The 14154-nt window shown below is 55.1% G+C and overlaps 4 protein-coding genes across 4 annotated transcripts; 2 read left to right on the forward strand and 2 right to left on the reverse strand.

Moving 5' to 3' along the window:
• Nucleotides 1-152: 152 nt before the first annotated feature.
• LMH87_006532 (uncharacterized protein) lies at nt 153-1926 on the reverse strand (the record flags this gene model as incomplete). Its single annotated transcript, XM_056204436.1, has 7 exons — nt 153-323; nt 440-615; nt 679-843; nt 904-918; nt 1044-1094; nt 1586-1644; nt 1892-1926. The coding sequence occupies 7 exons, from the start codon at nt 1924-1926 to the stop codon at nt 153-155; spliced, it is 672 nt and encodes a 223-aa protein (XP_056059793.1).
• Nucleotides 1927-2635: 709 nt separating this feature from the next.
• LMH87_006533 (uncharacterized protein) lies at nt 2636-5229 on the forward strand (the record flags this gene model as incomplete). Its single annotated transcript, XM_056204437.1, has 4 exons — nt 2636-2721; nt 2820-3565; nt 3633-3667; nt 3736-5229. 4 exons carry the CDS (start codon nt 2636-2638, stop codon nt 5227-5229), a joined length of 2361 nt encoding a protein of 786 aa, XP_056059794.1.
• Nucleotides 5230-5729: 500 nt separating this feature from the next.
• LMH87_006534 (uncharacterized protein) lies at nt 5730-7308 on the reverse strand (the record flags this gene model as incomplete). The annotated part of the gene is made up of 2 exons (XM_056204438.1): nt 5730-5887; nt 5958-7308. The coding sequence occupies 2 exons, from the start codon at nt 7306-7308 to the stop codon at nt 5730-5732; spliced, it is 1509 nt and encodes a 502-aa protein (XP_056059795.1).
• A 2731-nt stretch (nt 7309-10039) lies between these two features.
• Nucleotides 10040-14010, forward strand: LMH87_006535 (uncharacterized protein; the record flags this gene model as incomplete). Its single annotated transcript, XM_056204439.1, has 2 exons — nt 10040-10246; nt 10294-14010. The coding sequence occupies 2 exons, from the start codon at nt 10040-10042 to the stop codon at nt 14008-14010; spliced, it is 3924 nt and encodes a 1307-aa protein (XP_056059796.1).
• Nucleotides 14011-14154: the final 144 nt, after the last annotated feature.

Consider the following 14154-nt stretch of genomic DNA (forward strand, 5'->3'; position numbering starts at 1 on the left):
CAAAATGCCTGTATAGTTTCACTTACCAGCTATCCGCGTCTGAAATCTTATCTTGTCACAGTCCTTCATGTATATGTATTGGAGTTTGGATCAAAATTGTATTATTTTTGTCGACTGCTGCAGTACCCCTAGGTGACGGATGCTGCTTTGACTCATTTGATGAACTGCGAGGCCATGTTGGCGAGACCACCCAGGCCACCGCCGCTCTGCTGCATCTGGGACTTGAAGTAGAGCTTCATGGCGACCTCGGCAGCCTTTTGCATGACGGAGTTCTTGTCGGCGCTGCTGGCAGCGCTGCCCTCGGCAGATTTGGAGTCGAAGAGCTGGATGTGGTGGTGTGATTAGCCCTTAACTGTACATGACAATGGCGGGAGTGACGCCAATAGGAGGATGGCGGATGGACTGCCACGTCTGCCCTGACGACCAGAAGATGTCTTACCTTGCTGGCTTCACCCATGGCGAGGCTGACAAAGTCGTTCTTGCCGCCGTTGCCCTCTTCCTTGCCACCAGAAGTGAACTTCTTGAGGGCCTGCATGGCAGCGGCGGTGCCCATGGCGTTGACGCTGGTGTCGTTGTCGCCCTTGTTGTAGACCTGGTCGTGCTTGTCGGCAGCATCTATAAAACGAGATTAATATTCATGTCGTCAGGAAATACGACATCCCTGTAGTGTTGCCACACCCTTCTCGTCGACCTCGCCATTCTTGATCTCTTCATCTTTGTGGCTAAGTGAGCTCAGGACGCTGCTGAAGAGGTCGGAGCTACCACCACTGCCACCTTGCTGGCTATTGCCATGCTCGTTGTTGCCCTGCTGCTGGTTGTTGCTGCCGCTGCCGCTGTTGTTGTCTGGAGTGAAATGATGTTAGTTCAACTGGCCGCATCTCGATTTTTTTCCTTTCTGTAAACCAATATCATGGAGAGCTGAAAAAGATCGACTGCTAGTCAGCTGTCCAGATATAGCTCCGGGTAGCTTGGAGTTGCGGGCGCCAAGCGAGGGGCCGTAACCCGATGAGGGGTAGTTATCGCTCATCAACTATGCCACTTACTCTGCTTAGCAAGGAAGTCCTTGCCGGCGTTGATGAGGGAGTCCATCTTGGCTGATATGGAGAGGGTATTAGGAGAACGGAAGAAATATCAAGATAAATTAGTGCCTTGATTGTCTGGTGAATGGAGAGAAGAAGGAAGAAGAAAACAAGCCAAGAGGAGGGAGGAGGGGCAGTTTTGAGTGGAATGGCCATGACGAGACTAAGTATACCGTGCATGTCTCTCTACATCATACCTGGTCCCCTGAGCTGCTGAAAAGGCGACCCGGGTCCCTAGCTTGGCGGCACTAGCACTGCGCAGGTGAATAACTACGCAATACATTGGCGGGGCCTTGAGCTTTCGGGTCGTACCACCCGCTCGAAGCATCTGGCGACCAATGACGGAGAGCTTGGAACTCGTCGCCAAGCAGTGGGTGGGAGGGGAAGCCCACTGGGCGAATGGAATTACAGAGGCCTCGGAAGACCCTTGCCGGGACTGCTGTAAATCTGTCGGCTTGGTGGAGAAGAAGAGAAAGGGACGCTCGGAGCGAGGCTGCAAGACTTACAAGACTTGTTGAAGACTTTTCCAGCTGAAGAGGTGGCTACACATGAGCCATTGCATGGGCTAGTCTAGGTAACAGCAATTGCTCCCGCATCACTGTTCTGTGTCGCTTCGTAGACATACAAGACTCAAACAAGGCGCTGAACAACTGGTTACATTGGAATCAAACCAGGGGTGCCCAACGTGGGGTCGTCAAACCTTGGCCCGCCACAATCTTGCCTTCAACTCAGGATGGCGTACCAGTAGTCTCTTGTGGCCGTACAAGATCGAGCAATCAATGCGTAAGTTTCTGCAACAATGATGGACTGACCGAGCGCTAGGCCAACTTGGAATCTTGGGCCGCATGCCCAATCGGACCTGTGCCGTGATTGCACACGCAACCAATCCTGACTTGGGGTGCAGTAGCGGCTATCCGTCTGTATAGGCGCAGAGAAAAGGGAAAGAGAATGGTAAAAATAGTAAAAAATAGTGAAAATGGTGAAAATAGTAAAACGAAAATTCAAGACAACTTCTGATAGCTGCCAAGTAGCTAGCATCTTGTAAAGGCATACAAGCCATGCATAACTCTCGACCTGGGTGAGCAATGTGTACAAGCACGACAAGGTACCTAGCCCAGAGCTGCAACTACCATAAGATGCAGAACAAAATCTGAATTAATCGAATCTCTCTGCCACCGATAACGACGCCAATGATTAGAGAGAAAAAAAAAAGAAAAGGCCAAAACACGGGTATATTTGTTACGGTATCTTTGTTACGACGTGAAATGAAGACCAAAGCAATTCCATAAAGAAACGGCGCCGCGACCATCGGTCTGCCCTCTTCCTCGCTGGTTGGCGCTCAAGCCGACCGTCCGACCGTCCGTCGCCCGGCCCGACGCTGCCCAGCCTTGCCAATGACGGAGTGACAAGCAAGGCTTATTACTTCTCACCACCACCCCACCATTCAGAATTCTTTGCTTGCGCATCAATCAACTTCTTTGGATTTTTCCTACTGCTGAAATTTCAATTCGCAAACACTCCGGATTCGAGCCGTAGGCCAAAGTCCACAACTTGTCATGTCGGCAGACGCAGAGAGAGAAAAGGCAGCCAGGCGGCGCCGGGACAAGGTGCAGCTGTCGTGCCATCTGTGTCGCAAGAGAAAGCAAGTTGCTTCTTTGTCGTCTTCTTTCTTTTTTTTTCCTTCCGACCCACGCAACCTCGCCCTTGAGAAAATTACTGACCTGCCGCTCTTGTGACCAGACTGCGCTGCAATCGCGTCCAGCCTTGCTCCAACTGCTCGTCCCGCGGCCTCGCCTCATCGTGCACATTCCCCGACAACAGCAACCCGCCGTCTGCGCCCGCCGGCACCGCCAAGGCTGCCAGCTTCCAAGATCGCATCAACCATCTCGAGGGCCTCGTCGTGCAGCTCCTCCAGCAGGATGCCCAACCTAACAAGCCTCCCCCGCTGTGCGCCAAGTGCTCTGCGCCTCTGGGCGGCGCGGGCGACGATGACGGCCCTCGTCGCCCTCCTCCCGAGTCCGCGACCGCGACCGCGAACACGCCTGCCGCTGCATCGACGCCTGCGACCACAGTCTCATCGCCATCGCGTGCGTCGCATTCGCATCCGCTCGACGTCGGCAAACTGCAGATCGACAGCGCCAAGAGCGCCTACGTCAGCAGCCCGCACTGGAGCGCCGTGCTCAGCGGGCTGTCGGAGCTCAAGAGCTTCTGGCCAACGACGACCATGGCAGCCGAAGACGAAGACGGCGATGACGACGACTTCTTCCCCGGCGACCAAAGCGATAACCAGTACTACAAGGCAGACCTGGACAGCCACGAGTCGTCGCCCATGCAGGCCGCTGTGGCAACTCCGGGCAAGAGGCGCTTCCAGCTGCTGTTTGGCGGGCACAAGCAGCAGTCACTGGATGAGATTCTGCAGATCATGCCGCCGCGCGAGGTCGTGGACCGCCTGGTGCTGCTATACTTTAACAATATGATGCTACCGCGTAAGAATTCATATTTCAGCATCATGTATGCCTCGACGCATTTGCTAACCTGCGCGCTCTCTGCTAGTCGCTGTCATCCACTCCGGGAGTTTCCTGGCACAGGTACAGGAAAACCTCATGATGATCCGTACCCTGAGTACGCAGATAGGCTAACACAGCAATTCGTCTAGTATGAGAAATTCTGGAAATCACCATACGACGCGCCAATACTATGGATCGCCATGCTTCTCGGCATCATGAGCGTCGCCAGCCAGACCGAGGCCGCCTGGGCTCACTACGCTTCCAGATCACATCCGCCTTCCGGCCTCAGTCCATCGACGACGAACGCGCAGTCATCGTCACTTCCGCTCTCCTCGCCCTTTCCGCTCCAGACGCCCCCCTACGTCGACCAGATCGTCGCGTGCCTCATTCTCGGCGAATACAGCAAGGGCGGCGCCTACGCCATCGAGGCGCTCCTGCACTACCAGTTCATCGAGGTGACGAGCTCCGCCGACGGGCACGCCGACGCCTGGCTGCTCTCGGGCATCGTGACGCGCCTCGCCTACCGCATGGGCTACCACCGCGACCCGTCGCACTTTGCCTCCCTCAGCCCCTTTCAGGGCGAGACGCGCCGCCGGCTGTGGATCACCGTGCACGCCATGGACACCATGATGTCGGCGCAGATGGGCCTGCCGCGCCTCATCAAGGCCGGGTCCGCCGACGTGCGCCTCCCGCGCAACCTGCACGACGCGGACCTCGACCCGGCCTGCGCGGCGCTGCCCCCCGAGCGGCCCTGGACCGACCTCACCCCGACGCTGCACCTCATCGCCAAGCACCGCCTCTTTGTCGTCATCGGCACCATCACCGACGTCGGCATGAGCGTCGATGTCGCCGGGCCCGAGAACCCCGTCGCGCGCGAAAAGGAGCTCACGAGCCTCATCCGCACCACCTACGACGAGCTGCCCGACCAGTGCAAGTTCCACAGCATGCTGGGCTGCATCGCCGACAAGGCCGCCGACATTATCCACCGCATCGGCGCCAGCGCGCTGCTGCAAAAGGGCCTCATCGCCATCCACTGGCACCGCCTCATGGCGAGCGACGCCGCCGAGGAGGCCGAGCAGCTGCGCGACGCCGCCGGCGATAGGGCGCACGTCCGCCAGTCGTACGCCATGTGCATCCGCGCCGCGCTCAAGGTCCTCGGCTTCCAGTCCATCGTCGAGAGCGAGTCCCGGCCCGGCGGCGGCCTGTTCCCGCAGCGCATCCAGGCATCGTCGGTGATTAAGCACGAGTTTCTCATGAGCACCGTCGTGCTGTGCCGGCACATGTACCGCGTCGCTGCGGGCCCGTTTGGCTCGCCGCTGCTCGAAGTCGCTCTGGAGAAGAGCAGCAGCGACAGCGGGGACGAAGGTGAGGCGGCGCTTCCCGAGCCGCTCGAGGTCGAGGCGGCGCTGCGCCACTCGCACAGCATCTGGCAGAGGGGAAGTTCCGTGTCGTCCGAGGCGAGGCGCATCTCGTCCATCCTCGACGCGCTGTTCAGGAAGCTCGGCACCAGCTCTCCCCGGCCCGGCGAGCCAGCCATGCCGTCGGCATCGCCGTTTGACGACATCGACCCGGGGCTTGCCCTGCTCGACGAGTTTGGGCTTCTGCATCATTTACAGGATATGAACAACTGCTTCGACATGTAACACCGCTCGGGATAGTTCGCGCACCTCTCTGTTTGATAGTTTTTATTTAATATACCCAAAATGCGTATGGTAATGTCTTGATTAACTGGATTTTTGGTGATGATTTGCTCAAGGGCTACATCGTGTACTGTGCACCTTTTTGCTAGGTAGGCTAAAATGTCCTCTCAGCAGATGTGGTGAGGGGGCCGGGGGATAATAAAAGGAAGGAAAGATGAAAAAGCAAACTCCAGGCCGTATTCGTATACTTCGGCCGTCCTGTCGTCAGTGTGCCCTAGCACTACTCCGTATAATGTAGTGTACAAACCGGAACAAGCGAAATCAGGGTAAAAGAGAAACACCGATGCACCATTCGCAAAATCTGCGCCGAAATCCTGTCGCTTGTGTAATGGTTTGCGTATCCGAAAGAAAAAGGAATGCCTCTATTGCTCTGTCCAATTCAAAAGTAGTAGTAGTAGTCGTTGTCGTTGGGTAGACTCATAGGTCAAGGCCGTGATGCTGCATCAGCTTAGAGCGCCGTATTCGGTCGATGGCGTAGGATGAGAACCGCTGTTGAGCTTACTACGCTTCTTCTCCTTCTTCGCCCAGCGAAGACCACAAGCGTTGCACAGAGTCTTGGGTCCGTTCGGTCCCTTTCGCCATTCGGGAGAGTCGAGAGTGCCTGCAAGTCAAATGTTAGAACACGGATCAATTGGCCGCAAGGGTGGCGTTGCCACTTTGCCGAAACTTACCACAGTCAGTGCAGACATATTCCTCGGACACCTTGATCTTCTTCTTCTTCTCGCCCATCCGCCCATCGCGGTCTTTAGGAATCGCAATACCAGCATCGCCTTTGATCAGCGCGGGGCTGGTATTTCCAGTGGTAATACCACGGCTGCGCTCGCCTTCAATGTACCGCAAGCCGGTAAGCATCTCAATCGTGTCGGTATGGGAAGCTCCCTCGTAGCGTGCCATCTTGTCGCGCAGAGAATCCCGGCGACCACCTGCGTTAGATCCTTCCAAGTTTTCTCTCGTCAGCGCGCTGTTGAACGTGAAGGTGTCCGATATGCCGCTCATTGGCGTATCGCCGTTTCCATGCCCGTGCCGTGGCGTTGAGCCATTGAACTCGGACGGACTCATGTAGGAGTTTGTAGCGCCAGACTGGCTCATGGTTTGCGATAGCTGCTGGCGAGTATCATCGGCGTCAGCTTCCTCCTCCCGCTGCAGCTCGGCAATTCGACGCTTGAGGCGCTCATTTTCGATTTTGTGCTCGAGGAAGGAATCGAGAAGTGCGGCGTTTCGTGTCGGGTATGGACGCGCAACCAAGAAGACAGCTTGGCAGAAAGGCGACTGGTTGTTGGGATTGGGCGCAAACTTGGCGGCGGCGATGTGGGCATGGCCGACAGCCTCGAAGATGGCGTAGACACCGTCCTTTTTCTTGAAGCGATAAAACATGCGCAGAGTGTTGCCGGACGCAATCGATTCGTTGAGTTCGGAGACGAACACGCCCTTGTCGTCGGGGTGGACGAGATCCTTGAGGAAGACGTCGCGTAGGTCGTCCTCGGTGTAGCCTGCAACCTCGGCAACGCTGCGGGAGACGAATTTGAGTCGGCCGTTGGCGTCGAGAATCTGCAGCCAGTCGCGCAGCTCCTCGACAATCTTGGCGGGCCAGTTTCGGCGCTTTGTAAACTCGTTGAGCGTGCTCGTGCCAGGATTGGTGAGCTGCATGGGCTGCAGAGGGCCGCCGACGGGGGAGGGGCCCCCTCCGGGTATGTTGTCGGCACCGGCGCTGTCAGGGTCGAGGGAATCAGCATCGCCATTGGCCATCATGGCGTCGAGAGCAAAGTCGGGGTTGAAGGCATCACCCATGGAGGCATCGGCAGGGGTGAAGCCGCCCATGCCCAGGTCCGAGGTGAACTCGCCAAACATCTGGGCGTCGGCAAAGCGCATGGCCTCGTCGCTGCCAAAGGCGGCGGGGTCGTCAGAGGCGGCCGTCTGGGGCTGCATCATGACGGGGTGCTGGGAGGCATCTGACAGGAAGTCCAGATTAATGTTCTGGAAGGCCGGATAGCCGTTCGGGGGCGGCGGCTGTCCCTGGGACATGATGGAGGAGCCGGCCGCGCGCCAGCAATGGCATCTGGCAGGCTGGGTTGTTCGGGCGCAGCACTGGCCGGGCGGGCTGGCGCAGGTATTGGGGGTGGTCTGGCCTGGCCGGTGGGGGGAAGCGAGGCGGCGACCACGAGAGACAGCGTCAACTAGCGGTTATGAGGTAGGTGGTAGCGGATCCTGGACGCAGGGCGGGATCTAGACGTCGAGATATCGAGATGGCGAACGAGTCGTGTCTGCAAGGGGGGAGTGACGGGACAGACATGCGACGATGAGCTGCTCTGGTAGAGAGAACGAGTAGAAGAAAAAAGCAGTCCTCACGAGGCGGAGGTGGAGGGGAGGAATGCCTTGCCGGTCCTCTTGGGCAGAGTTAGTTTTAGCAATTGGCAAATAGTTGGCACAAGCGGTGCCAGGTGTACCCTCTTTGCCTCTGGCCCTTGTGTACTAGCACTACTAGCAGGGAATGATAAGCGGGCTCGAGGTGGACAGCGGAAGAGCCACCGAGCTTATGGACGTGTCTAGGACTTTTACTAGGTAACTTAATTCTACAGAATAACCAATGCGTGTAGCCACACATCACAAACGTTTCGGCAAGCTGCTCATTTGTGTCTTGCAATCTGCCGACCCTGATCCCCTGCCTCCCAGTACAGCTTGAGGACTGAGGGTCGTCGAGGGTCGTTCAAGGTCCAGAGGCCGCCGGAGTGAAAGCTCCTAGCAGGAAAAGTGGACAAATTGCCTGCGGCTGTCTGGCTGCACTGCAGTGGTCGTAATGCCCAACCAAACAGCCCAAGCCAGAAAACAAACATTGATTCGAAAAAAGAAAGTCATTTATTGGGACAGCAGAACCCTGCCGACAGCTGTAGCACTTGATCAATTTTACTGGGTAGCAGCGGGACAGGAGCTGATGCTCTGCTGCAGGGTCAGGATTCCAGAGTTGCAGGGTTGCAGGGCCTGGACAGCAGCCGCCCGGGGACAAGCCGCTTTAGGGTGCTTTCGGGGGTTCACATCCACTGGACCTCCACTGAAACACCCGCAGAATGTCGCTAGCGAGCCTATTTCCAGGGCGCGGCGGGGCGTGCCTAGCAGGTCGCAGCGCAGCTTGGGGGCACATTTGCCACTGTTGCATGGTAAATTGCAGTGCGATGCACGGCATTTTGGCCCATTTCGCCTTGTGGCGCGCATCGAAAAGTCGCGGGATTGGCATCCCTGCGCCCATCGCCTTTTCTCGCCACTTCAGCCTCAGCCTCCCGAGTCCCCTCTTTCTAGCCACAACAGGCTCAGGCAAATCAGGGTCATCCATCCTCCAAATGGGCGGCGTCAGCTTTTGCCTCTGATCATCTCGTCTCCTCTGCTTGCGTTTTTCTCTTACCGTCAATTCGCTATTCCGCGTATCCGCTCGTTAATAATCAAAAAGAGGGGGGATCTTTTGGCTCTAACTTTTGACCACGTACCTACCTATCTGCTGCGAAACCGCTACCCGAAAACTGACTTTCAGACCGTATTTTTACAGAGCCCACGCTTCAACGTTGCACACCAAGCCACCACAAACCTGCGCTACCTCGTCCCCTCTCACAGCTACCCTCGGCCAATCTGTGCAAGGCCAACTGCAATCAACGAATCCGGCAATCGCCGCGATTTTTTTCCCCCGTCGTGCGGCCTGCGCAACAACTCGTCCAGCAGATTGCTCCCTTCCATCTTCCTTCCATTCTTTGGCGGCGCTGGCTATCTATAGCCTATTTCACAGCTCTCCACGCCCGCTCTTGGCACCCGGCCATTTTGCCACTCTTCTCTCGACCCGTATTAGCCTGCCGTCGCCGCTTAACGTTAATATGCCGTAAGCACTCAATGGCTGCCTGATCGGCAGCGCGCCCGCAAAGAAGGGCAGACTACCCTGCAAGTCTTCTGTGCCTCGTGATTGACTCGTGGACTGGTTGCCGTTGCACAACATGCAGAGTATTCTGGCCCCATGGCTTTGTGGCCCAGTGTGACGATGGGAGTGTGAATGCACCGCCCTCCTGGTCGTGCTCTGAGCTTGTGATTCTCCCAGCATAACAACGTTATCGTCACCCAAAAGCCTCTCCTCTATTCGGTTCCGTCCGTCCGTCGCTTTCGCTAATAATTCGCCGGCAAGTATCGCGGCCACCGGCGCCCCTCGAATGAGTATCGGTAGCCTACTTTCCATTGCCGAAAGTTTGGCCATCTTAGCCAATTCGGCCTGAAGCGAAGCGGGTGGCTTTTTACCCCATGGCATAGTGATAGGAAAATGAATGTTTTGTAAAATTCTCAAATAAGGACTATGTAGTTCCTGGGGCAAAGTCAACCCCTCACTCAGCCACAGCTCTTACACTGATATCTCAGGCATCGTTTCGACCATGCGCTTCCATACTTTACCACCCGACGGCATCAGCAGAGTTGAGACAAAATGAGTCTGACTGCGTATTTTGATGCTTAGTGCATTAGATCATCCCCTTTTCGATGTAGTTATTGATTCAGGCAAACGAAGCTGGGGATTTCGCTCTCTACCCACTTCATACGTATTGCCTGACGGCACGTGAGCACGCATCACCGTTAACGCGTGACTGCATGCGCAGCGCGTTTGCTAGCTGCTTGCTTGCCTAGACTCGACCCACACCAAGGAAACCACCAATCCAGGCATTGATTCGTTCACGATCTGTCGCCAGCTTCGATACTCGGATGTGCATGGTCCTGGCCTCTCCAGGCACTGAAAATGTCGCGGATTGAGAAGCTCTCCATCTCCGGCGTCCGATCCTTCAGCCCGGCCTGCCGCGAAGCTATTCAGTTCAACACCCCACTGACCCTCATCGTTGGCTACAATGGCTCTGGAAAGACGACAATCATTGAATGTCTAAAGTATGCGACAACCGGCGAACTCCCGCCCAACAGCAAGGGCGGTGCATTTATCCATGACCCCAAGGTATGCGACCTGTTCCAAGACATCGTACCAGCCACTAACCCGGTCAGCTGTGCGGCGAGAAAGAGGTCATGGCCCAGGTCAAGCTTCAGTTCCGTTCCATCAACGACCGCCAGCATGTCGCCACCAGAAGCTTACAGCTGACGGTCAAGAAAACAACCCGCTCACAGAAAACTCTCGATTGCTCTCTCGTCGTAGTCAACAATGGCGAGAGGACCACCACTTCTACCAGACAAGCCCAACTTGACGAAATGATTCCCGAGCGACTCGGTGTCTCGCCTGCCATCCTCGACGCCGTCATCTTTTGCCACCAGGATGAGTCTCTGTGGCCTCTCAGCGAACCTTCGGCCCTGAAGAAACGATTTGACGAAATATTCGAAGCCCTGAAATATACAAAAGCCATCGAAAACCTCAAGGTCCTTCGCAAGAAGCAAGTCGAGGAACTCGGCAAGCTCCAAAACGATGAGGCCCATAATAAAGTCAACAAAGATCGAGGCGAGCGTGCTGAGAAACGCATGACCGGTCTTCAAGCCGAGATTGAAGCCGCGCGCGAAAAATGCGAGGCAATCACGACAGAAATGCAAGACACACAAGACAAAATTAAACAGAAGCATGAACAAGCAAACAGCTTCTTGCGTATTGTGCAAAATCTTAGCACTAAACGCGAACAGCTTGAGTTTCGTCAGGATGCGGCCGACGAGCTGCGGGAGACGTTCGACGAGCTTTCCGAAGATGACGGATCTCTCGAACGCCAACTCGTGCAGTACGGAGAGAGCATGCGCCGCCAAAGTGAAGAGGCGAATCGAAACAAGACGCAATACGACGACCTCCAACAAGACCTTGTCAAGTCCCGTAGAAATCTTTCTGCCAAGCTTGCCGAGCAGGGTAAACATCAGTCTGATAAGGACAAGCACGAGCGTCAGTTGAAGATGCGCATGGAAATGGTGCAAGAGGCTGCTCAGCGTCATGGATTCCGCGGCTACGACGATGACTTGACTGATTCGCTCATCAAACAATTCAATGACAGAATCCAGAAGCTTCTCGCCGAGAAAAAGCGAGAGCTGGAGCGCCTGCAGAAAGAAAATGCCGCGGAGCTAGACAAAGCATCCTCTACCATCTCAGAGCTCGAAGGACAAAAAGCTGCTCGAACTCAAGATCGTGTTTCTGCCAAGCAGCGTATGGGAGCCATTGAAAAGCGGACGACTGTGCTACAGAACGAATCCTCGTCAATTGACGTCGACGAAGGTCTGAAAGCTGTCCTTGACGGCCAGCTGGGTGAGCTGGAAAACAAGTTTGCGCAGATTCAGCAAGACTTTGAGACGGCCGCTTGGGACAAGCAAATCTCAGAGGAGAATGCAAAGCTTTGGCAACTCGAGAGTGAAAGCGAAAAACTAGGAAGAGAACTCATCGAATGCACCCGCCTCGCCTCTGAACGAGCACAGCTGGACTTCAGAAAGAAGGAACTTTCTGACCGCAAACTCAAACTCACTACGCTTACCGAGACTTGGAAATCGAAACTGGACAATGTCGTTGGTGACAATTGGTCTCCAGAGGACCTAGAGGCAAAATTCCAAGCATTACTCACAGCCCAGACTAAAGCACTTCAAATGGCTCGACAGCAACAAGAACAGACACGTCAAAAGCAGGCCAAGGTGGATTACAAGCTCAAAACAGTCAAGGAGCACTGCGAACAGAAACAGGCAGAGCAGAACGAGTGCAAGAAGCAAGTCCTCAAGGCACTCCAAAACGTACGAGATTCGGCTGTGATAGAAGACTACACGGAAGAGGTATCGGCAACAGAGCAGCAAATAGAGACTTTGCGAGACGATCTCAGCCTCATAGACGCCCTCAAAGACTACTATACCAAATGCAAGCGGGCGCTTGATGCAAAGAAGACCTGCCTTCTTTGTGATCGTCACTTTGATGACAATCAGTCTGCTAGTATCGACAGGTTGCGCGCCAAAATTGACCGTCACTTGAATTCCAAAACGAAAGTCGAGGCCGAGCAGGACTTGAGTGAGGCTTCTTCCACACTGCAATCTCTTGTTGCCGTGCGAAGTCAGTATGATACGTACGAGAGATTGGGCAAAGAACTTCCTGGGCTACGCGATGAACGCAAGTCTATCGAAAGCGATTACGAATCAATCGAGAGAGTGCTTGAAGATCACGATGCCGTTGTCACGGCAGAGGAAGAAAGGCAGCGAGATATGGACGACATGTCAAAGACTGTCAGCAACATTGCACAGACTTTGAAGGATATTCAGGACTCCGAAAACCAGGTCGAGCGCATTGCTTCCCAGCAGCAATCTGTTGGCACTGGCCGTAGTGCTGACGAAATCCATGAGCTCCAAGGCACCGTTTCGGAGCAAATGCGTAGCTCCAAGAACCGCGTCTCAAAACTCACAAATGACAGACAGCGAGCTCGAGACCAGATGAGCACCCTCGAACTGGAGAAGAGTGAGTTGCGCAACAAGATCAGTCTCACCTCGGGCCAGCTCGATAAAAAGAAGGATCTGATGAACCAAATACAAAGTCTGAAAGAAGAGCAAGTCCACCAACGCGAAGCTGTGCAGCGCGCTGATGAGGGGCTGGAAAAGGTCGAGCCTCGAATCACGGAAGCACGCGCTATTCGTGACGAGACTTTAAAGCGCGGGAGGGCAAAAGAGCAGACCATTACGGAAAGTCGAGACTCAGTTGCCACGTCCATCAACGAAATCAAAATGATTGAGTCTGATATCCAGGATTACGAGGATCGCGGCGGTGCCTCCAATTTGGCCTCGAACCAGCGAGCTATTGCGACTCTGGAGCAGACTATCACGACGACGGAAACAGATATCGCAGAGTTGACACAACGGACAAACAAGCTGAAACAAGACATTGATAATGGTGATCGTACAAAGAAGAACATCAGTGACAATCTTAACTACCGCAAGCACTTGAGGACGCTGGAGGTTCTACGAGAAGAGATCACTGATCTAGAAGATCGGAATGCTCACGAAGACTATGAGCGTTTGCAGGGTGAAGCGCGCGCACTTGAGAATCAGTCCAATAGGCTCTTTGCGGAACGAGGCTCGGTCATGGGAACGATGAAGACCAAAGATGAGGAACTGGACCGTCTCCTCAAGGAGTGGGAGATGGATTATAAAGACGCAAAGCAAAAGTATCGAGAGTCGCACATCCGCGTGGAGACGACCAAGGCGGCCATTGAGGACCTCGCGCAGTGCGGTGCTGCCGTGGACAAGGCCGTCATGCAGTTCCACGCGATGAAGATGAACGAGGTGAACCGCATCGCCGGCGAGCTGTGGCAGAGCACATACCAGGGCACCGACATTGACACGATCCTGATTCGCTCCGACAACGAGGGCACGACCGGCCGGCGCAACTACAACTACCGGCTCTGCATGGTCAAGCAGGACGCCGAGATGGACATGCGCGGGCGCTGCTCGGCGGGCCAAAAGGTGCTGGCGAGCATCATCATCCGCCTCGCCCTGGCCGAGTCGTTTGGCGTCAACTGCGGCCTCATTGCGCTCGACGAGCCGACGACCAACCTCGACCGCGACAACATCAAGAGCCTGGCCGAGAGCCTGCACCACATCATCCGCGCGCGCCAGGCGCAGAGCAACTTTCAGCTCATCGTCATCACCCACGACGAGGACTTTTTGCGGCACATGCGCTGCAGCGACTTTTGCGACAGCTTCTTCCGCGTCAAGCGCGACGAGAAGCAGAATAGCGTCATTTCGCGCGAGAGCATCACAAAGATTTTCTAAGCAATTTGTGCTGGGGAATCTCTACTGTACACAATGTTTTGTTTTATTTTGCTCGTACGAAATTACATTTAGGTACTATAATGTGTAAATGAGAAAGATTCAGGCATTCCATCACCACCACACCAACCAAAGTCCCGTAATTGT

This window comes from Akanthomyces muscarius, chromosome 1 (genome assembly GCF_028009165.1).
Source record: "Akanthomyces muscarius strain Ve6 chromosome 1, whole genome shotgun sequence".
Lineage (NCBI taxonomy): Eukaryota > Fungi > Ascomycota > Sordariomycetes > Hypocreales > Cordycipitaceae > Akanthomyces > Akanthomyces muscarius.